The sequence below is a fragment of the Leuciscus leuciscus genome (genome assembly GCF_965113295.1).
Source record: "Leuciscus leuciscus genome assembly, chromosome: 22".
In the NCBI taxonomy this organism is placed as follows: domain Eukaryota; kingdom Metazoa; phylum Chordata; class Actinopteri; order Cypriniformes; family Leuciscidae; genus Leuciscus; species Leuciscus leuciscus.
The window spans coordinates 36,280,936-36,306,130 of NC_138746.1; the positions used below are offsets into that span (position 1 = coordinate 36,280,936).

The 25,195-nt window shown below is 37.8% G+C and overlaps 1 protein-coding gene across 2 annotated transcripts in view; it reads right to left on the bottom strand.

Annotated features, from left to right (window-relative positions):
- Positions 1–25,195, bottom strand: part of slit1a (slit homolog 1a) — a 120,550-nt gene that overhangs the window by 81,477 nt on the left and 13,878 nt on the right. For both annotated transcript variants that reach the window (XM_082153753.1, XM_082153752.1), the window contains exons 2-4: positions 24,054–24,125; positions 22,926–22,997; positions 20,413–20,484 (exon numbers count right to left, since the gene is read on the bottom strand). In XM_082153753.1, coding sequence (XP_082009879.1) covers positions 20,413–20,484; positions 22,926–22,997; positions 24,054–24,125 — 216 coding nt within the window. The remainder of the gene's footprint in view (positions 1–20,412; positions 20,485–22,925; positions 22,998–24,053; positions 24,126–25,195) is intronic.

Sequence of the window (25,195 nt, forward strand, 5' to 3'; positions counted from 1 at the left end):
TATTTAAAAAAAGCCATTTAACCCTATTTTGTCTTTGAATCCCGTCTCAGATCATGACTGTATTGTTTCAGCCGCTAACACACATCAGTATTATGTGGCGTTCGGCATCTTTCCCTCATGTTGACACACAGCCAAGCAAATAATGTGATGTCGGCCTGAAATACAGCAGCGATTTATTCATGGCCCACAGAAATCTAAAGGTCTCGTCTCTGCGCCGGTTTCTGCGGGTGTAATATAAATGTCCCGAGGCTTTGTGAATCAATGATTCCTCACCGTAGGTGCCGCCAGTCAAATTACTGAGGTGAAGGTTGCTAGGAGACCAAGGTACCCAGCTGGAACTGAGTGTGTGTGTGTGTGTGTTCAGGAACAATGGAGCAGGAACAGACAGGAGTCAGTATGTGAGAGTCTCTCATAATCACTTCTTTTTTTTTTTTTTAGCAATGCTAATGTTTTCATACTTCCAAACTCCCACAGACCTCATCCTCCCTATATGTGAAGATGTATTTAATATCAGAGTTATTATCGTTAACTAAAACCATTAAATACATTTCTGATCATTGAAATAAAGATAAAATAAAATAAAATAAAGTAAAATATAATATCACTTGAAAAATGTAAAGTAGAAATGCACTAAAATTATTAACTGGAAATAAATAAAAATAAAAATAAACCTAAATAGCAATATTATAAAAACTAATAAAAAGAAAAGCATATGAACAAAAAATACAAAAAAAAATGAAAGTAAATTTGACATAAAAAAGGTAATTCAAAATATTAATAAACCTATAATAATAATACTAATAAAAACTAAAAGAACACTGAATTGTTAGCTAAAAATGAAGTTAAAATACATCTAAATAATATTATTATAATAAAAAAAAGAAACTAATAAAATGAGAAAAGCACATAAAATAAAATAAAAAATACTAAAAAATGAAAGTAAAATATCATGAAAACTAAAAATACAAAAATAAAAGCTAATTCAAAATACTGCTAAAAAAATTGTATAAACCTAAAATAACATTGAGGGTTATTATCGTTAAAAACTGAAAACTGAAATAAAAATGTATTAAACATAAATAGCAATATTTAAAATAAATAAATTGAAAAGCACAAAATGAAAGAACTTCAAAATTAAACTAAAATGAAAACGAATATATATATATATATATATATATATATATATAAATATATATATATATATATATATATCAAAGGCTCATTCAAAATATTATTAAAACTATAAAATTAAACTAAAAACTAAAATACACTATATATTTTAAAACGTTTATATAAGGGCATCTTCCCATCATGGGATCATTTAATGGATTTAGGGTTATTTCATTAATTTAGTTTAAATTATTTTAAATTTTAATGAACTTTTATGAACGAAACAGCTCATAAACACTTTATCAGTATAAAAAATAAACTATTATGCATCAAAGACATTTCTCCTTACACAGAAGCTTTTTGGCATTAAGGGTTCTTTAAACTCGACTCAAGAACCCTAGAGCTCTGTATAGACCCCACTGAGTGAAGATAGAGTTCTATATAGAGATACATTTCTATTCAAAGCACCAGCGTCAGCAGAGAAAGCCTCACAACACAATCAATACAACCCAATCTCAGCGAGAGCCTGCCGTCGGGGATGGGCGTCAGGTTATCTTTGTTTCCTTCAGGCATTTACAACCTTCAGTGCTGGTGTTTGAAAAGCTCTCAATAAAGCGTGGCCATCATCTGCCCCCCCGCCGTCACACACACACACACACTGACCCCTGCACCTCAGGACTTCCTCAGGCAAACACATCTGACCCATCCATCTCCAGCCCGACAGCCGATGGGAACGGCATTTACACCCCGGGCCAAGGGTGACCGGCTAAATAAAGAGGACGGGCTATGCGTCTGTGGGACAATGGGTGCACATTTCTCTCCGGAGTTATTGGAAAACTGCTGTGGAAATGTGTCACGGTCCACCTTTCCCAAGAGTACAACCACTGGAAGATCATCTGCAGCACTAAAACCTTCCCTGTCAGAAGTAGACAACACAGATTCTACACACATCTCTACTCCAAAAACGTACCAATACCTACAAATCAATGCGATTTCCAGCTGAAATAAACACTAGAGGTGGTAAAACACCGACAACTTTTATTTATTTCCATGCAAACTGGGAAAATTATAGATTAATAAATGCTTATTTCTTAAGCTTTGCTTATTCACGCTTTGTACAATACTATATTATGACCTCAAAACACTTTTACAACAATAGTGTGAAACAAGGTTAGTTGTTCAGGGAAGGAGGAGGTGGGGAACGTTCAGACACACTTTAATGAGGTCCTGTTACGCCCTTTTACGAAGTCTTGATTTTTATTTATTTTTTGTGTGTAGAAGAATATGTTTTCAGGATTGAATTTTTCACATATTCTCCATTGTCACAGCTCCTCTCTCCCCAGTCTGGTTTAAAGCATCAGTTTCGATGAAGCCCCTCCTTCTGGAATACGAAATGTGCTGTGATTGGTTATCTGGCCCAGTGTGTTGTGATTGACAGGAAAAGTCATGCCCCTTCATAACCGCCAGTTCTACTCAGATGTAAAAATTAACAAAGGCGTCGATTTCAAACTATTTTGAGCCCAGTTCAGACCCTGACAATGTTAACGAACAAGAGGATCGTGCTGAACAGATTTCACAGGACGTTTCAGAGTGGTATACTTTTTAAAATGTATTTTCTTATAGATACAATGTTATCCACCATTTATTAGTATCTGTTGGGAAACTATGGTAATACAAACAGTAATTGATCACAAAATCGTGATCGGCGGTGAACAGTCTTACAGAAGCTCCAGCAAACACTACATCAACACTGTAATGTTTAATCTTCAGGAACAGAGTTAAAAATACATTTTAACCTCTTTAAGTGTGTCAGCCTTAGGACAAACTTTTTCCTGGGTATAAAAAACAGTGTATAAAAAGCTCGTCGTTGCAGTCCCTACCAGTCACTTGTTTTAGTCCTTAAAAATCCCAAACACAATCACAGACACATCCGATGAACGCGTGAGCACAACGGCCAATCAGAGGTGTTTATGATTCCGCTCAATAGCGCTCAAAGCATCACATTTTTAAAATTTCAGTACCGACTTGGTACCGAAGTTGGTACTTTTTGACAACTCTGTTCATTGGCGATCGCGCTCTCAAGGCTCTCGGCCCCGCCCTGCTTGCCACATAATGCATGATTTGTAAACATTTGATGTTTGCATCACATGATCAGCTCCATTTACTTGTCTTTTTTAAACATAGTAAACGTGGCACAGCATCACTCTTGTGTACGAGTCCCATGAAACACAAGCTCAAAGAAGCTTTAAAATGCCATGGTTGCCTCAGCAAATGTGTTTTTATGTCACATTTACTTTTGTTAACACTAACAGTGTTTTCAAACACAATACATACCTTTTAGCGCCATTACGTACAACTGATGTAATAAAACATTGCCAGATTCATGTTCATCTGTTTGGGGTAAAACACACATTGCACTTTGAAAGCGTCGCAGAACGTGCGATACGCAGTGTAACAGGCTAGTTTTTCCAATGAGCAAGGGTTGCATTTAGAAGTAGTGAATCTGCTTTTCAGAAGTACGATCACTTAGAACAGTCCGAATGTGTTTAGCTGGTGTGATGGACAAGGTTTAAATAAGGTAACCGTGCTTCACACGCATCCCTCTGAGAACGATGTGGAGAAGGGTTAAGGATGAGTCAGGGAGCCGCTCAGGAATGCCTTTGTGTCGCTTGGCTAATATTTACACATGGATTTGCCTTTTTCCTCTTTAGCTTTCAATGTTTGCAAAGGCGAATGAAAGGGCGAGAAGGCAACGGGCTAGCGAGCAGCATGGGATGGGGAACACTGAATAATCGGAGGGTAGACGTGGTGACATTTTTGAGAATGTGTTTGTCCGTCTCCCGTTAATTCACACAATCTCGCACTCGCATGAACATATACAAGCGTACAGGTTAATGCACCATCACACACTTCACCGACTCTTTGTTTCCCGTATGTTTTCAACTGCGGATGGTCTTTCTGAATATGAATTAGGCTGTTTTGTGGTGAAAGTGGTTCAATCCAGTGAGAGTCTGATGGTGTCTGAAGTAGAGCTCAGATAATAATAGGTGCCATTAGTGGAAAAGCCGAAATAACAGCATTCAAGCACTGAAAACGGCCGTGCAATTACATCAAAAGTCAATGATAATGCAATCTGCTCGTATGAGCTCTGCTTCCAGGGCAAATCTGAGTGTCTGGATATCGTCAGTCACATGATCTACACCATCAAGGCTCTGCCCGTCTCCGTTTGGACTGTAATGTAGCCCGTTTACTGTGGATCAGCCCGACCGTGACAGCAACATTCACCATTCTCTTTGGTCATCTGGCTGTTGTGTCTCGCTGGGATTCCTCAGCCTTAATGCTCCAAACAGAGTCTCTAAATATTTGAAGACTTTCCTTTCTGTGTAATTAATATCACTCGAGCATGTTGGCGGTTTGATCAAGGTTAAGTCTGCAAGACTTTCAGAGAAGTGGAACATTAGGACTAGCAAACTCATGTCCTTGTCCTCTCTCTAACACTTGAGAAGTAGGGCAGAATCACTCGTGTTTGCAGAGGGGAAACTGCAGCAAAATGGTCATTACCGAACGCACTGCTAAACGAGCGATGATGCACACAGACGTGTTTAATATTTGTTTTGCACATGAGACGCATGTTCTCTATTTGGTTGCCTACTTTTGTTATTTCTTATCGCAGTATTTGCTTTTGTGATTTGAACACATAAAAAGAAAACGTGAGAAACATTAACAGGGGAAATAAGTATGAAGGCTTGTTTCTGCCACAGAATTGAAAAATAAAAAGCATTAAAAAGGTAATTGCGCCTTCATCTGACAATTGTCCCCACAATTCCAAGTTCATATCTCGCAATTCTGACTTTCTCACATTTCCGACTTTTTTCTTGCAATTCCGAGTTTGTCACTATTGTCTTTTTTCTTGCAATTCTGATTTGTCGCAATTCTGACATTTTTTTCTAGCAATTCCGAGTTTGTCGCAATTCTGACTTTTTTCTTGCAATTCTGAGTTTGTCGCTATTGACTTTTTTCTCACAATTCTGACTTTCTTCTTTCAATTGTGAGTTTATCACAAAATTGTGACTTTTGTTCTCGCAATTGGGAGTTTATTCCTCGCAATTCTGACTTTCTTCTCACAATTTTGAATTTGCATCTCGCAATTCTTATTTTTTTCCGTACAATTATGAGTTTTAGTCTCACGATTCTGACTTTTATCTTACAGTTGTGAGTTTATATCTCGCAATTCAGACTTTTTTCTCACAATTCTGACTTTCTTGCAATTACGACTTTATAACTCGCAATTTTCAGATTTTTCTCAGACTTATAAAGACTGACTTATATCTTATAAACGTATTAGATCTACAGTGCGAGGCGAATGTAGGATCCTTAAACGCAGGACAGCATTTGGAAACTCTGCCTTTTCTTGTGTGGCCGCTCGTCAGTGGAATATGTTGCCTACAGAGCTGATAAGAAGCACAAACTTTTATACGTTTTCACGCCTGGCAAAGAAATGGCTCTTGTCAAATAAAATTTGCACCCACATGTGACCGGAGGTATGTATGTATGTGTATGTGTGTGTGTGTGTGTGTGTAAGTATGTGTTCTATAAGAGTAGACTTGAGTAAATGAAAGGTGTGAAGATCTGATTGTTGTGCATATGAAGACTTTTATTATTTATTTGGTCAATGTAAATTTAATTATTCATGTATGTATGATGTATTATGTATTTTATTATAACATCAGCCTGCCCAGGGACTACGGGTGGAAATTAGCTCTTGAGCTAAAACCTGGTACTATGCATCTCTCCCCTTGAGGTTAATGTTTATTGTACGCTGTCCCTGTTTTTCTAAATAAAAAAAAAAAAAAAATAAAAAAATACAAATTATATCTCAGAGATATAAAGTCGCAATTACAATTTTACTTTTTATTCCGTGGCAGAGACAAGCTTCCATAAATAAGAGATCAATACTATTGGTGTGAAATCACCTCTGGTTCTGTCACGTCTTCAGCATCCACTGATGCAGCCCTAGATTAGCCAGTCTCAAAGCAAACCTTCAGAGAGCTGCTCTCGTTTCCAAACACAGTTTATTTATTAACAGAAGCTTCATCCGCCTCTCGAGCGACAGAAACTCCAGAAAGCACATTGCCACCGTGACTCCACTTCTCTTTGCAGAATCAATGATGTGTTGGGAAGAATACTTCAAGGGATATTTCACTCATAAATATAAATTCTGTCATCACTTACTCACCCTCATGCCTTTCCAAACTCAATAGACTTTCGTTCATCTTCAATATATTTTCATTATTCTCTCATCATTCTTGTCCGCCCATTGAAAGTAAATTTCTCAGTCAGGTAATCTCTAATCTGCTTTTGAATTTGCTCAAGTTAGCCAGGTTAGTGACATCAAATGCAAAGATATCCATTTTAATTTAATTTGTTCATGTTAGTGTAATAATAAACCTCAGAAAGCTCCTAAACAGCACATAGGAACAGTATAAATTGCCTTTTTGTGACTAAATACGTGTCTCTTTACCAAAATAAGCTATCAGTACACAAAATCATATCACTTTATTTCTCAAACCATGACTTAAGCCTTAAACTGCAACCTATTTTTGGATACATTTTAATATTTGTTTTTGCCTAAACATTAAGAACGTTGTGAAATGTTGATGAAGTTATGTGTGAGAAGATCAGTTCATACGACAGAAATCTCCCACCTTTCCTGGAGAACTGTTCATATGTGTAATATTTAGCAGATCGTAGTCGATCTAATATTTATTGTTCAGCAGTCCATCCATGTAATATAGTTACTTTACATTCAAGCCATTTGTTCTAACAAGCTGTGAATCTGTAATGACTTTAACAGCTTTGACTTTAAGGTCAAATGAGTCAAACCTATCAGTTTAAACATTTGTCATAGGGTTAAGGGTTAGGCTGAATGAAACTGACACAGAAATGAAAACTGGCTGCAGGAATAAACATAATCCTTAAATCCATACAAGTATCTTTGATCTACACTGATGTTTATTAACAAACAGACATTTAAACTATTTGGGCAAACAAGTGTCACATGTGGTATCCCTCAAGGTTCTGTCCTAGGACCGCCATTGTTTTTACTCTGAGAGATATAAAGATATACACTAAATGAAACACATGTGACAGACCAGGTGAAGTGAACAGACTTCAGGATAATAAGCCAGACCAAAGAGCAACAGAAAATGAATGTCTATGTCATAAAACTCGTAAGCATTTACATTGACCTGGTTTGTGCACATACGTAACATCTGTAGAACAGCTTCATTTCACACAGGGAGACACTCAGAGTCGAGGGGCATATTTTCTGAACATAATAGAGTGGAGAATCTAAAACCCCTCGAATGTAATACTTTGATGGCAGGATGTTCGTCTGCATCAAGCGTTTCTGTAGCAAATCCAAAGTCAATGAAGCAGGCGTTCACAGACCAGCATATTCTACACAGATGTCACAGAAGTATGGAAGCTGGAAGCTCACAATTTGAGATATAAAGTCAGAATTGCGTGATATTAAGTCGCAATTGCAAGAAATAAACTCGCAATTCTGACTTCTCGCAATTGCGAGTTTATATCTCGCAATTCTGACTTTATATTTCGCAATTCTGACTTCATATGTACCACTTGCGTGTTATTAAGTCATAATTGTGAGATATAAACAAAATTGCACGTTTATTTCTCGCAATTGCGAGTTTATATCTCACAATTCTGACTTTATAACACGCAATTCTGACTTTATATCACACAATTCTGACTTTATAACACGCAATTCTGACTTTATAACACGCAATTCTGACTTTATATTTCGCAATTTTTGTCACGCGAGACAAAAACTCGCCAATTACCTTATTTTTTACTCAGTGGTGGAAACAAGCTTACATAAGGGAGAGAATACACATTAGAATTAAAAAAGAAATTAGAGTTAAAGAAGATTTTGACAAGAACAAAACATCATGATTGTTCAAAGCCATTTCCTGATCTCAAACAAGGCACAACTTTTCTTGATTCCTCTGTGTTTCTTCTTTTGTCCCTTTTTAAGGCATTTTATTATTAAAATCTTCAATGATGTTTTACAGTTTTTTTTTAAATAAATGAATTATGAAGCCTGTTAAACAATGTTTCCCCAACAAAGCTCTTGTATGCATATCTGAACGTTTCTTTGTTTGGCTCAGGATTTGATTAGGGTTAGTGTTGGGCTTCAGGTTTAGAGCTGAGAGCAGGTACGGTATCTCTAAATGTTAGAAACTATATTTTCTAGCACAATGATCACTCTCATTGAAAACAAACTATACTTTGCCCGATGTGGATCCCCAAAAAGTAAAAAAAATTATCCCAATTTTGGGGGATTTTGTTATATCCTGTGAGAGTAAGTTTTAGTCCAATGCCATAAAATTAACTAACATTTTTAGGGGAAAAGAAATGTCTCTCTCAACATCAGGGATAAATAGGCTGCCTTCTAACCACTGATACATTAAAATATGTTCTCAACACTTGCAAGAATCGCACATAAAGGCGGTGATTCTCTATGTTTGTTTGTGGGTGTGTCATGGAGTAATAAAGGATTGATTTCCCAAACAAAATGTTAACAGCACTTAAATCCGATGGAAGGTTTCCCCAAAGCACTGTAACTAAAGTTAAAGTGTCAGCAAGACCGTAAGTCCATTATGTGCATCAATAAACACTGTTTCTCAGAGACAAATGGACTCTTCTTAAATCAAATTGATGCATTTTGATCAATAAAAGGCCATTATTTCACTATTTCAGAGAATAAAAATGAGTTGGTAAAAAACACCCAATTAAAACAATAGCTTCTCCGCAGCGCCACATGATAGGTCTACTAATCTAATGGGGTTATGCGCTTACTTAGTCAGTAGAAAGTGTTGGCGGATCATCAAAATAAAGAGTTAGCAGATATTAAGAAAACAGTAATGCTGTAAAGACTGCTAGTTGACATGTAGTTGCAAAGATACTTATAGTTAGTAGAGTGTCTAAAGTGGACTATTGAAATAAAGTGCCTAAATATCCATTAGTTTGGCTCAGAGAATGTCAGATTTTTAAACAGATACATAAATATTGGCCATGATTTAATACAAAGTCACATGTATGTGTCAAATAGTTTCCTTCTGTGCTATTTAGGGTCCAGCTGACATATTCATGAACTTCTGCTTCTGTATCTCCATATACAGACAAAGCCAGAAGCCTGAGATCCGAAACGGGGATTTATATGACAGTTACAGTGACGCTCGTAAAGGTCATCAGAAGAACTAACACTGCACAGAGTTTCACAATGACGTTTCTCAAACCAGATCCTTCATTACTTGCAGTGTTTCTGGAAGCTGTGAGGCCTCGAGATGTTGAACCGAGGCCAAAGCATGACTATAAAGGCTCTGTTAGTGTTCAGCCTTGAGTGTTTGAGCTGCTTTGGTCGGAAACCTAATGGATGCACACAACAGAATTACAATGATGGGCATCATCGCTGACGCTGTATATCATAAAGTGACTTCCTAAATAATCTGGTTTGAGGACTAAGCATTTTACACTAAAGGATTAATTTACTTTCCTGATAATTTACTCCCCCGCACGTTATTGAATATGTTCATGTCTCTATTTCTTCAGTCGAAAAGAAATGAAGGTTTTTGAGTAAATCATTCCAGGATTGTTCTCCATATAGTGACTTCAATGGGGTCCAACGGGTCGAAGGTCCAGATGTGAGTTTCAGTGCAGCTTCAAAGTCTCGACACGATCCAGCCGAGGAATAAGAGTCTTATCTAGACAAACCAGCCGACATTTTATAACAAAAATAAACATTATATACTTTTTTTTTTCTTATCTCTCGGCTGGATCGTGTCAAGACTTTGAAGCTGCACTGAAACTCACATTTGGACCTTAACCCTAACCCTAACCCCATTGAAGTCACTAAAAATCCTGGAATGTTTTCCTCAAAAACCTTCATTTCTTTTCGACTAAAGAAAGAAAGACATGAACATCTTCGATAATGTGTGGGAGAGTAAATTATCAGGAAATTTTAATTCTGAAGTGAACTACTCTTGTAACTAATGAAACCTTATTGTAAAGTTTTCACAGATCCTCAGTCCAACTTCTTCAGTGACACTAATCTCGTGTGATGGTCGAACCTGTCTTCTACACGTCTGCCGCTCTTTGCTAGTCTTCATAATGAGGGCCTTGAAGGACGCGAGAGGGGGGGAAGAATGGGCTCCTAAATGGCGGAGGAGTTTCAGGACATGCCAGGCCTCATTGTGCCATTCTTTATCACGCCTGACCCAAAATCAAACATGCAGGTCCGCGATCTCCTTGGTGACATTGCGAGGCCTATCACTTGGAGACCGAGAACAATGGCAGCCTGGGAAAGCCCACGGCGCGATGAACGGCCAGTGTCTTTCACTCACACAAGAGTGACTCAGAAACACAAGCAGAAGAGAAGGCTCTTCCTCCTCTAACCCTGGATTCTCCTCTAAACGTCTTCATTTCTGTACAGTCCACGGCTCAACAATCACTTCACAAAACCTTTTCTTAAAGAATAGTACTTGTTTATGGGATCAATATCCCGCCTAAAGTATTGCAGCCACGGATCAAAAAATAAAAAGCGTGAATCAAAAATTTAAAAACACATTATATTGCACAAACTGAAAAAATTTATGCAAAATCAGAATAGCAAACAACGTGGTCACGGATCAAAATATAATAAGCGTGAATCAAGAAATAACAAGCATGAATAAAAACTTAAAACGCATTAAAAGTTATTTTGCACAAAACTTAAACTTATGGTCATGCTTTCTTAAAAAGTATGTTTTCCTTGGTTTTATTACTCTGTACTTTGTGCTATCTTGCATTTTCTGCTCATATTTTACTCTTTTGTACGCTTGTGCTGTTTTTCTCTTCGCTCTTCTTTCTATGTTCTGCGCTTGCTTTCCCAAATGTTGCAGTTCCAGTTTCATGTAAATTAGGGCGGGCTTAAGTGTCACCATTGGTCCACTAGTTCTAGATTGACAGCTACTCCTCTAGCCAATCAATCGAAGAGGGGAGGTGACGTCACACCAATGCGACTCGTGGCTACTGATGCTTACTTATACAGGGGAAGACGACAGTTTAATTTAACTTTACAATAGCATAAATATGAAATACTTATGTTATTTCAGTTTTCTAACAGCACACTGTCTTAGCAACTTTCATTTAGTTTATTTTTAAAAGCATGAAGCATATATAAACTGAGTAGTTGGCATGAAATATACAGTAGTCAACATTTGAAGTGGGTCAAAAAAGTTCATCAAAGTTGCCGGAAGTTGTTTGTCTTGTTTGTAAAACACATTTGTTGTGAAGCCAAAGACATTTATGCACATTATGGACAATATTTATTGAAACTGAATTCATCGTGTTCTTCTCGAGAAGCTTTTCCACAATTTGCATCATTTGCTCCCTCAAATCCGTCTAAACCAATAAGATAAACTGGCTGTGCACACAAGCTCTAATTACACACAAATACACAATGAATGTAGCTGAAATAACACTACTAGTGTATTAACACTAAAATACACTTTATTTCAATAGTCCACTTTACATATTCTATTAATTATAGGTAAATTTGCAACTTCATGTCAACTATCTCTCATTACTTTGCAACTTCAAGTCAACTGACTTTACAAAGTCAAATTTAGTCAAGTTGATCTTGAAAAACATCTGTCCAATGAGTTTAGGGTGTATGATCTAATACACATTGTACATCGACTGAAAGAAGGTTTTTGAACTGAAGTAAGAGTACGACTGTTCGGACACCAAATCACAGAGTCATCTATGCAAACTAACCCGATGATAAAGCGGACACAGGTGTGATGGACACAGCAAGATAAGAAATCCTTCATTCTTCTAAAATTTCTGGGAAATTTCAACACTAACGTCCAAAAGAACCAAACGAGACCAACAAATTCAAGCAGCAACAATTGCACAGTAAAAAGTCCACTAACTATCTCTTCTGAATCTTTCACCATACATGTCATTGAAAAGCAATAGTGGAGTCATTCCTTATTCATGAATAACCCTGCGTGCCTAAAACTGGCCTCAACCCATGGAATGATGGACCCTTGAATATGGCAACGAGATCCTAACTGGATTGATGGAGTGAATATTAGGGTAAAATGTTGTAAGTTTGTCTGCAGCAACACTTGGCCTGAAGGCTCTTGCCTAAAGCGTAGTCTTATGACAAACACAAACAACAACTGAAACATCTCATCAAGTGTGCACTAGGACAAGCAGAACTGTTGCAGCATCGCATACGCACTACATGCACATTCAACCGGATCTCAGCCGGATCTCAGCCGGGTCTCAACCGAGTCTCAGCCGGGTCTCAGCCGAGTCTCAGCCGGGTCTCAGCCGGGTCTCAGCCGAGTCTCAGCCGGGTTTCAGCCGGGTCTCAGCCAGATCTCAGCCGGATCTCAGCCGGATCTCAGCCGAGTCTCAGCTGGGTCTCAGCAGGGTCTCAGCCAGATCTCAGCCGGGTCTAAGCTGGGTCTCAGCCAGATCTCAGCCGGATCTCAGCCGGATCTCAGCCGGATCTCAGCCGGATCTCAGCCGGGTCTCAGCTGGATCTCAGCCGGGTCTCAGTCTAGTCTCAGTCTAGTCTCAGTCTAGTCTCAGCCGGATCTCAGCCTTCTGTTATTGTCTGTATACAGAAGCTGATCTAGAAAAGGCATGTTAACACAGTTCATGCATATGTCAGCTGGACCCTAAATAGTGCAGAAGGAAACTATTTGACACCATCATATGAAATATTGGCCAATGTTTATGTATTTGTTTGTCATGTTAATTGAATATTTACTCTGGACTACTTTAGTTGATATAAACATATTTTTCTGACATTCTCTGAGCCAAATGGTGGAATTGATGGACATTTAGGGATCAGACTTTATTTAGATAGTTGACTTTAGACATTCCACTCACTATAAGTAACTTTGCAACTACATGACAACTAAAAGTTATTAGAGTATTAGTAGATCTGCTTAATATCTGCCAACAGTTTATTTCAATGGTCCACCTATAGACATTAACTAAACTAGATCAATGCACGAAGGCACAATAAACTTAAATTAAGTCCAGCATTTGGCTCAGTGAATGTCAGAAGATCATCAACAAAATCAGTGTAATGTAAATATTCAAATAAGCTAACAAACAACAATAAATAAGGCCAAGTATTCAATATGTGTGTGTGTGTGTGTGTGTGTGTGTGTGTGTGTGTGTGTGTGTGTGTGTGTGTGTGTGTGTGTGTGTGTGTGTGTGTGTGTGTGTGTGTGTGTGTGTGTGTGTGTGTGTGTGTGTACAGATTTAAAAATCCTCCAAAAAATTTCATCACTATTCCTCACTAATATAGTGAAACCTTTTGGACTACATTAGGATCTCACTATCTGTAAATCCGGCCGAATTGTGTTTCTATTTAAATCTAGTGTTTTGCACAGTTTTCTGTGAGGGTTATGTTTAGAGGTCGGGTTAGGAAATAAAAAATAGCAATAATCTGGTAGAAAAACAAAAGAAAAATATGAAATGTCTTCTCTAATATAGTGAAACAAACATGAGTGTGTTTTAGGGGTTGGTTTGAGGAGGAGAGGATGAAGGAAGGACAGTTTTAGGCAATGCAGAGACTGTCCTTCATAAAACATACAGTTTACACTTTATTTCAAATGGGAATACGCCTTCCACAAAGTCCCAGGAACGAACAAGTAGAAAAAAGCATTCAAAGAAGATTTCCGGGAACCGTGTTGCTTGTATGTTTGGTGACACTCTTGGTTGGTTTGAGATGCCAAACAACACGCCATGAACGTAGACGAGAGTCGGCGGCTGAAAAAGAGCTGTCAAGTCAGACAATTCTTACTTCTCATAGTCAATCTACATATGCAAATGCAAATATCGCATTCATTTCAAACAAAAAGCTGAGAAAAAATCACGCTTCGTCCGGATGGGATTCAGAACGATGATATAGTAGATGGAGATTCGAGAGCTTCACAGTCACTTCCTCTTCAAAAGCTGGAAAACTCATAGATGGCGAGAAGCATTGTCATAAATGACAGAAAATCTTGTCAATTGTGGGGAAAAAGTTAAAAGAGTTGTTAAAGTCCCCCTGTAGTCAATCATTTTATCCCTTAAAACTCATCCTTGATCACCAAAATTACATATTTAAGCTTTTTCCTTGAAAAAATAATGTCTTCATGCCTTAAAATATCTTGAATGTAACTCGACACCCTTGCCTCATTTAATATGCGCGGTTCTATGAATATGCAAATGAGCCCCACCTCCACTCACTCACTCAGCTCAGAGATCCACTGGTTGACGATCACACGTTGATCTGATTGGTTAAAAGGTAGTTTGTGACGTCAGAAACACCAGCGATTTCAAAGCGTGTTTTTGAGACTGTCTTTGGTTCACTGCAGTTTTAAGGAGGAAATACTCAGCAATGGTGTCGACTTATGAACTTACACATGGTTTGTCTTAAAGCATATTAAAAACACCACATAGACACATAAACAACATTAAAAGCTGGATTTTCACCACAACAAACCCTTCTATACCATTCCCATTGGATAAACCACACACGCTGTTTGCAATCAGTGCAGATCTACATGCTAATGTGTAAAGCAGAGACGTGGTTTGAGCCGCTCGGAAGGAATGATTTTTATAATTGGAATCTTGCCATAATTTCTGCCATAAAGTCTCAGCCAAGAAGGCAGACTCAACCGTCTCTCAAGTATCTTTTACCTTCAGAGATTTCTGAAAGCGAGTCGCCCGTGGAAACTTTCCCCTGGATTCCTTCCAGCTGTACATGAACAGTTTCTGAGTATGAATAGCACACGATCTAACCTCTGCGAACACGTTCATCATCTCCGAGCCGCAGGGGAAGTGAGCGCTTCAGGATCTTACATCACAATATCTGGACCAAACACATATCGTCTGTTTGGGAGAATAGCATGCGTTCCTCAGTCTCTGAGTCGAAGCCACTGCTTTCCAGTGTAACTGGGCCAAGAACAAGGGCACGGTTATTCCACGAGATGTGTGTGTCTCTGCAGGGTTTACCTGGACTCACACACACACTGAAACCAGAGACTCCATCACACTGCAGAGATACGCCATTAGAACATGCGAACTCTTACAGCGTCCACACACACTTCGCTTTTCATGATACGGTGTAATTTTCTCTGCTATCCTGAGGACTGACTCAAGAATGCTTGCTGTTAATGCTGTCAGCTCAGGGTTTGTTCCAGAGTTTGTGACTAAATCCAGCTTTTAATGTAGTTTATGTGTCTATGTGGTGTTTTTAATATGCTTTAAGACACACCATGTGTAAATTCATAAGTCGACAGCATTACTGAGTATTTCCTCCTTAAAACTGCAGTGAACCAAAGACAGTCTCAAACACACGCTTTGAAATCGCTGGTGTTTCTGACGTCACAAACTACCTTGTAACCAATCAGATCAACGTGTGATCGTCAACCAGTGGATCTCTGAGCTGAGTGAGTGAGTGGAGGCGGGGCTCATTTGCATATTTATAGAGCCGCACATACTAAATGAGGCAAGGGTGTCGAGTTACATTCAAGATATTTTAAGGCATGAAGACATTATTCAAAGGAAAATATGTCATTTTGGTGATCAAAGATGAGTTTTAAGGGATAAGGGATCTGACTTATTTGACTGAAACAATAGAAAAGCAAAGTACACTAGAATATGATTTGGTCCTAAACACAGATAAAACAACAATAAAACAGTGAAAGAGATCCGCATCTGATACAGAGCAACCCTTCCTCACCAGCTATGAGGACATTAGGAGGAGATTCTACCTAAATGTAAACAATTATTTAGAAACAATAGTGTGCTTTAGTGCCTGCCTACTTTATCAGCGTCGTTTGTGATATTTTCCATTCATTTTTCCCATCGGTATTTTTTTTTAAAGTGTTCATTTTAAGCCATGAATCAATCCAACCAGCTACGAGGAGAATCACAACATTACAAATTTAGACAATTTGAAAATCAGACAAAAATGCAAAGGTAGAAGACTGTGAACTTAATGACTTCAGTGAGGAAACTTATTTCTGTTCTGTTCTAGATTCACAAATGCTTTATCAATACACAGTAACAATTGTCATGAGTTCTTCTCTATATCAGTGTCAGTGTTTCTGAACTCCTGAAACGCCTCCATTGTATCTTGAGTTTATTCCGGGAACGAACACGTCACAATATTCCTCATTATAATAATTAATACGCAGAATAAAGGGGCGGGGCCTGGTTGAGTTAGTTAGTAGTGTGTTAAACTGGCAGTTATGGTAAGGGGCGGGACTTTCCCAAACACACTCGAAGCGCTCGACCAATCACAACACACTGCTCCAGCCAACCAATCAGAGCACAGTGTGCTTTTCAGAAGGAGGGGCTTCATAGAGACAGGAAGTAAACAGAGCGTTACTGACAGACTGGGAAGAGAGGAGCCGCAACAATGAAGAATATGAGGAGAATAATCAACATTCAAGCTGGAAAACCTGTTCTAGTAGAGCCTGAAACTACATCAAGACTTTGGATATAATAGATCCTCTTTAATCACATTTACAAGAAAGAAAAAACATCACTGTTGCCACAAATGTTTTTGGAAAGGCAGCTGAAAGAAAATATCTTGACTATACTAATGCAAGTGAATCTATGTAATGAATAATTTAAATAGATTCACAAAAACCTTTATATAATCTAAAGCTTTTATTATGTATTTTAGTTTGTTTTTAATTGAAAATCTAAAATCTAATATTAATATCAGTTCAGAATGATCCAGTTCTCTGGCTTGTAGGAAACGGAGCAGTCTCTCGCTGAATAAAGACGTCTACAATTCTCAATCGCTTACTTGTTTCCTCCAGATAATGGAGTAATGACTTCCGCATGTCATATCTATCCATCATTTCTGGAGGTCGGTGTTTAACGGGACAGGTTGTTATGAGAAAGAGCCGTTCCTCCTTCTCTGAAACACTGAAACGTCACTCGGCTGACGGCTCTTCATTGTGAATATTTCACACAGCTTCTCCTGCCGACATGAATAATGGATGACAGCGAAATATAGAACCGCTTGTACATACATGGAGAATTCTGTCTGTGTTTGTCCTCTTTTCATCTCTCTCTCTCCCTGTTGTTCATTTCCACGTCCCACTCGTTCTGAATATTTCAGCATGTTTTTAAAAATGTCTCTGGCTTCCCTCAGATGGGCTTGTGGAGTCTCTGTGGCGTAAATCATTCAGAAACACCAACAACATAAAGATCCACCTTGAACGGCTGGAAACAGGAACAGAGATGATGATCGGAACCAGGATCTGCCAGAAACCGATGTTGATAAAAAAAAAAAATATGCAAAATGGCTCTCATAAAGAGTGACTATACAGCAAACCGACACGCATCGATGAACTCGACGCTATTACAGACATTGGGCCCTATTTTAACGATCTGAAACACAAATATCAAACGCGAAACTCAAGTAACTTTGTGGGAGGGTCTCGGGCGCTGTTGCTATTATACCGGCGGGATAAATGACTCTCCGACGCAAATCTAAAATGTGTTGGTCTGAAGTAGCTTCATTACTCATAGGTGTGGTTTGGGCGTAACGTGAAATAAACCAATCAGAGCGACATCTCACATTCCCTTCAAGAGCAGGTACGCTTGTTCCATGGCGGTTTGCTATTATAACGGCGGATTTGCCAGACGCACGCCAGGAGCGGTTCACAGCCGAGGAGACCGACGTTCTCGTCAGGGCCGTAAAACACAGAGAAGTGACATTGGGGATGGAGAAACACACACAAATTAGCTTCGGTTAAACAGGCGTATGAAAATTTGGGTAAATGTGTAAGCTAGATTTATGCCTATTTTTTCACATCTTCATGGACACAACAATGATTTCCCTCGTGTGGAATATTTTTCCTTGTAATTATGTATGATTTGCAAAAATGAGAACTGCTGCTTCTGTGTGTAGATGAGAGAAGCAGAGTGTGTGTGTGTTGTGCTCACGCTACATTATGGCCAAGCATGCGCCCTTAAAATAGCATCTGAATAACGCGACTTTAGACGAGGTTTCTCCTGGTCAGTGGCGGAATTGTTTTCTGAAACTGCAAAATAGCACCAGGGAACGTTTGCGCCAGAACACGCCTCCTCTTTGCGTTGAACCGCCCCCGGGAGCGCAAGTTCATTTCCTAATTTACCGACGTGCGTCTGTGGAGGGAAAAGTCCGCTGTGCGTCTGGTGCAAAATAGGAATGATACATGCGTTGCTGTACAAAGTCAGTTGCGCTGGGAGCGAGATAGGGCCCATTGGATTCTCAAACTGATGTAAAAGGTTCATACACTAAACATAAAAGTTGATGTAAATGGCTTTAAATCTACTCATTTAGATTAAGCATATTATTCCCTTTACTTACATGGTTTTAAACTGTTACATGCTTTATCTCATGTTTTGTTCTTGTTTGATTGTTTATATAGCGCTGCTAAAAACAACCAAAGTGCTTTACATAAATATAAAAATAATAAAAGATCGAGGTTTTCTCGAAGCGCACACATAAAGCAAAACACTTATCGCCTATGAATGGCATGAAGACAAAAACAGCTTAAAAAGTCCCACACAAACCTCAACATTTGGCACACTAAACACGGAAACAGTCAGCTAATGCGCATTTTAAAGCGAATCACATTCTGATATGAGGAATCAAATTCCCTCGATGTTTTGAGATATTTGTTGTATTATGAAGACATTAAGTCTCACGCACTGAATGGATCGTCTTTGATCATCTTTGTCACGTCTCGCCATTTGTCGTACAGATTATTGTAAAATATATTCAACAGTTTGGAGTCTGGCGTCAAAAATGTATTAAAAGTGACAGTAAAGAAATGTATAATGTTACAAAAGATTCTAGAATTCTAGAACTTTCTATTCATCAAAGAATCCTGAAACAAACTGTATCACGGTTGACATGAAGCAGAGCGACTGTTTTCAACACTGATAATAATCATAAGTGTTTCTTGATCATCAAATCATCATATTAGAATGATTTGTGAAGGATCATGTGACACTGAAGACTGGAGTAAATGGTAAATGGACTGCATTTATATAGCGCTTTCACAGACCTATGGCCACCAAAGCGCTTTACATAGCCTCACATTCACCCATTCACACACCGACGGCGGTGTCAGCCATGCAAGGCACCATCCAGCTCGTCGGGAGCAGCTGGGGTTAGATGTCTTACTCATGGACACCTCGACACTTGGTCAGGTGGAACCGGGGATTGAACCACCAACCTTCTGGTTTGTAGACAACCTACATGAACCACTGACTCACTGCCGGAGTAATGATGCTGAAAATTCAGCTTTGATCACAGGAAAAAATTACACTTTACTATATATTCACATAGAGAATGGCTGATTTACATCGTAACTTAAATCGTGTTTTTACTGTATTTCTGATCAAATAAATGCAGCTTTGATGAGAGGAACTTTTATTTCTTTTATCTTCTATTAATCCGACTCACTGCGTAATCGTAGTAAAACTGCATCAAATTACATCATTTCCAGAAAGTTGTTTGAAATTCAGAATAGTAAGTAAATGTTTGGTGATTTATTTCAGCATTGTTTAATTGACCATGATTTTCCACTTTTATAGTGTACAGATATTTCTGGAGAGATCAGACATTCAACATTAAATATCTAATTCTAATCTAATATCTAAAGCCTCAGTCCAGACAAATATTAGTTACGAAAAAATTAAAAACATATAATCATTCCCCTTGATCGGCACACAAGTGTATTCAGTGAATTAGAGCCATAAAGTGAAGCCTTTTGTGTTCATCGTCATAAAGAATATTTCAAGCCGTTTGGCAATGATGATCATAGATAATGATCATTAAACTCAGCAATAATTCAGAATATTCATTCATAACAATACAACACTGCTGAGAAAGAAGAATCTTTTCCTTGCAAATCCAACTTTAGGCTTAAATCCAATCTAACATGATGACAGAGAGATCATTCATCCTTCCACCAAAATCACTCACAATATAATCCCGATGTCAGACGTGAAAAGTCCGGGAACACGTTTGTAAATGTCAGCTGACACCGCATTGATCCGCTGGATTCTCACAGGACAATAACTGGCTAAAACATTTTATTTTCCAAATGCTGAAATGTGAATGTGGACTCATTGTGTGATTTTCCAAAAGCATCATATTCATGCATTTCCATGAAGATCAAGCCAGAAAGCAGCAGAAGCGGGACTTACAGTCGGGACAGAGCCGCGTTCTTCTGGAAGAGGAGTTCTGGAAGCTGGTGGAGCTGGTTTCTGTTCAGACGTCTGAGAGAAGACAAGAAACACACACACACGTTCACACACTGTAGGAACACATGTGATCAGCAAACTGATGATTCACTAGAACACTTGACATCAGTTACAACAGGAGAATAAGATGCTTTACACTAGACAAACAAAACCTCCTGAAATATCCTGAGGAAACCTGGAAACTATTTAAACCTGGGAATCTCTGATTAATAAAAAAATTTTATTCTAGTAAATAAGTGAAACAACACATCTAGAGCTGACGGGAAGGATCTTGTTTTAGTGGGGAAGGATTATGATGTTCATTCTGTTCATATGTCTCTTTAACACTTCATACTCCATAACCTTGACCCAAAACACCACCAGTTCTCTATGTGTGATGACTGTGGTGGATCATACCAACTTACTGTATAACTAGGGGTGTCACAATATATCGCAATACAAAAATGCACCAATATGTCTCGTGGATAGTTCACCCAAAATAAAAATTACTGTGTGAGAATAAATTCAAGTTTTCAGAGTTTTAGTGTCAGTACTACATTAAACTACTATATATAATGTTGAATATAATGTATAATAATGCAATGGGGGAATATTTGTGTGTCCTGAAAATGCCAAATGTCTGATGTTACCAGTAAAAAGTGTCCTACATTATTTTAAATATGTCTAGTCAATGACAGAGTTCAAGCATATTATTTACAACAATTCAGTATTTTCATCTTCAGAATCATGAATATTGTTATTCTGGTGTCTCTATTGTCCTGTGTGTTGGGTCCAGGACTGTTCACTTACACACACAATGTAATATCATGTCTTGGAGTATCGCAATAATATCTATCGTGATGTGTATCGAATCGTGACATGAGGGAATCGTTACACCCAATTATTAACAGAAACTAGTTTGGCAGTGCAGTTCAATAGCCTTACCTTATAGTGTTTATTCATCAGTGTTATGATACTCTTATTATGTATATGTATGTTAAAGGTGCAGTGAGTGATTTCTGAGAAACGCACAACACACTTGTAGCCAATCAGCAGTAAGGGGCATGTCCACTCATTAGGGGGAGGAGCCTGTTTTGCATAACGTGTTTGAGGCGGGGCTATCAAGATAGAGGTGTGGTCCTCTTGGGCAAGGATGTGTTTGTTTTAGTGATTATCAACAGCATTTCTCAGAAATCACTTACTGCAACTTTAATGAAAGTGTGACGGTGCTTATCTGTGTGTGTGTGTGTGTGTGTGTGTGTGTGTGTGTGTGTGTGTGTGTGTGTGTGTGTGTGTGTGTGTGTGTGTGTGTGTCAAACACTTTTGTGAAATAAATTAGCTTGGTTCAAATTCCTAAAAACATGAGTAGCAGCTTTATAACCATTGGGAAAATGTGGGTCCCATAGCCAAATGTAGAATATCCAGTGATGCAAATACTCAAATACTCACTCAAATACTCAACTCTTTGTCAAATTTCTCCATTTTGAATGAGAGTAAAAAATGAATCATGTGTCTTGTAACTTTCATTAAAAAAAATTAAGGTGATAATTAAAAATATTGCGTACATTTTATTAAGAAAATTGTGGTTTAATGTTGAATAGAAAATATTGAGAACATCTCACTAATAAAACCAAGAGTTAGATTTTCTTATTTCTTTAAGGAAACATGCACAGTTTTGAGGCTTGAATCGAGGAACAGATTAAGCTGATAACATTAAGGAAAAAGGCCACCAATTCATTTTAAGAGAATTAGTTCAATTATGCGGTTTTATTTAGGGACATCATTGTTAGTTCCCAGCATGCTTTGCACATCACAGGAAATGGAGAATAAATATTGAAATTAAGTGTAATTTTTTAAGTGTAAATGTTATGTGTTTTTCGAGTAAACGGAAACATCTGTTAATGTTTAATGTTCAATGTTTGACATTTGAAAGAGTTTCTATTATGTTGAAGTTTTGATCGTTACCATTGTGCAGAAGAGCAGGGCTTATGGTTATGTTGTGAATAACTGCATACAAATATATGTATTAATACTCTGAACCATGTTGCTCTGATCACTGAGCAATAACTGTGCTATAATGCTAGTGCAGTGAACAGTGTGTTTCTGAGCTGTGCTAACAACATGACGTTTCTTTCTTCATTATCAAATATAGCTCAAAGTCAAATATAATCAGGTTATTTCCATTCACTCTAATTCACACACTTTTAAGAGTCAACTTAAAATAAAAAAGCATATTTCACTAAAAATATTAAATTCATTGTGTCAGACTAAATAATTTAGGGTTTTTTTCCATGATTTATTCAGGTAATTTATTCAGATTCCATGAAAGAAATCAAGCCTTAGAAACTGCTCAAAAATATCACATGTAATATTGTTCCCATAAAGAGTAAAGAGCACATAGGATTTGTTACAGTGATGATTGCTTTAGACGATGCTCAACTGTTTCTCCTGATAGTGAACTAATGTTAAACACTCACAGTCTCTCCAGCTCTCTCATGTCATCGAACGCTCCTCGCTCCACCGTCCCGATCTGGTTCTCCATCAGCTGCCTGTTCAAAACACCACACAGTCACTTACATCGTTCACTCACAGATCAACATCGGCTGGGGTCGTGTGGAAGATGCACACATATACATTCTGGACCAGAAATGGTCAACGTTGAGCACTTGCACTGAATGGAGAAAACTCCTGGAATGTTTCCCTCTAAAAGTGGGATTTCTCTTTGGCCGGGGAAAGAAAGGCATTCACATCTTAGATGGCCTCGGGGTGAGTAAACAATCAGGACATTTCTGTGTGAACTATTCCTTTAAAACGCCAGCAGGCGAGATCTGAGGACAGGTTTGAGTGCATGAAGACAGAAGAGGATGTAATTCATTATAACATGAGGAGATTTACAGCACATTTACACCCAAATGATAGTAAATATACACAGAACTGAACCAAACCCTCAAAGTCTGGCTATAAACTGCTTAACTCGTCTTCATAGAGCTGATTTAAAGTGCCATTTGTGGGATTGTGTTTCAAACAATGCGTGAGTATTTCACTTCATGCTTTTATAAATGCCAAAATATAATAGTTTCATGGTGCATTCTTGTTGTGAGTTATATATTTGACAGTATGAATGATGTAATATCTGTGAAGAGTTTTCCCTTGGAAAGCTGTAATGCAATATCAATATATTTGTCGGCCTATGAGACTTTGAGGATGATTATCCCTTCAAAATTGTCAAACACATCTATATTACAGTACATGCTTTTGCAACTAAATTGCAACACTTTACAGTAAGTTTCCATTTGTTAACATTATTATGTCACATGATCTAACAGTGAAACAATATTAATTTCAAAAATTACCAAAACATTATTAAATGTGTAGTATATGAGCTAATGTGAACTCACAACGATCAGTTAAATAGCGTTAAAAAGATTATTGAATAGTTTAATGAATGTATTTCTCGTTGTTAATGCATTGACTAATGTTAAATAATGGGACCTTATTGTCAAATGCACAACATCTGGAGTCATGCGATAAGAAGCATCCGCTCTTAAGATGATTATCACATTTTTAGTATATACAAAATATGAAGTATGTATAAATGAACTCACAAAACTCGAAGATACTTGAGTCCAGAGAAGTCATTTCTGTTGATGCGTGTGAGGTTGTTTCCATTCAGTTCCCTAGAAGAAGAGACGAGAGTTCTGGGTAAGTTTATTTTCAGTCCAGGTATGGATATAGCATTGCTGTAATGACTTATGTTGCTCAACAAGTGTCATAAACCAGACACAATATATAACTGTACAAAACCAGGTGGATAAATTGCTGCTGTAAAATACTGTGTGGGTTCTTCGCTCATTATTGGGAACATGTGTTTCTTTTTTGTGGTAAACCTCGTCCCCAATCACTGAGAGAAACACACACACTCACACACACAAATCTCCTGTGAATACTGGATACAAAGTCATGCACTTTCTATTGGTTGTAATGAGCACTCGTGGGAGCCAGCACAGAGACAGATGTTCACACACACAGAGACAGATGTTCACACAGGTGCACAGGGATAATGCGCTGCTGTTCGTCACACGTGTAGATGCTCCGCGGGTTATTGTCTTGTAGTTCAGGCTTTCTGAGATCAGATCTGCGCTTGAAGAATTTGGTGACAAATGTTCTTAAGAGAAACTCTACGAGAACATATCAGTAACACTTTATATCTTTGCATGACTAGCCGTAATTATAGTATTACTCGACTGTTTTCTTAATATCTGCTAACACTTTATTTTGATGGTCCACCCCTTACGGAACAAACTTATTTAAGAATCTATTGCAAAATATAATGCGATATATTACATAATACATTTCCATGTATGGGAAACAAGTGCTTATATTTTTCAATATACTGCAAAATATGCATTGACCATGTATGGCTATATATTAATGAATATAAAATATTTGGTTACACTTTATTTTAAGGTGTCATTGTTACAGTGTAATTATATATTTAAGTACAGAGTAATATTTATTAACTACATGTACTTACTATAGGGTTAAGGTAGGATTAGGGGTTAGGTTGAGGGTTAGTTGCATGTAATTATGCATAATTTACTGTTATTACTATGGTAACTACATGTAACATCTGTAACAAGGACACTGTAAAATAAAGTGTTACCAAATATTTATAAATGAAGACAAAAATAGCATTACATGTAATATTCACAAAGTTTTATTCTTTATTGTGTACATACATTCACAT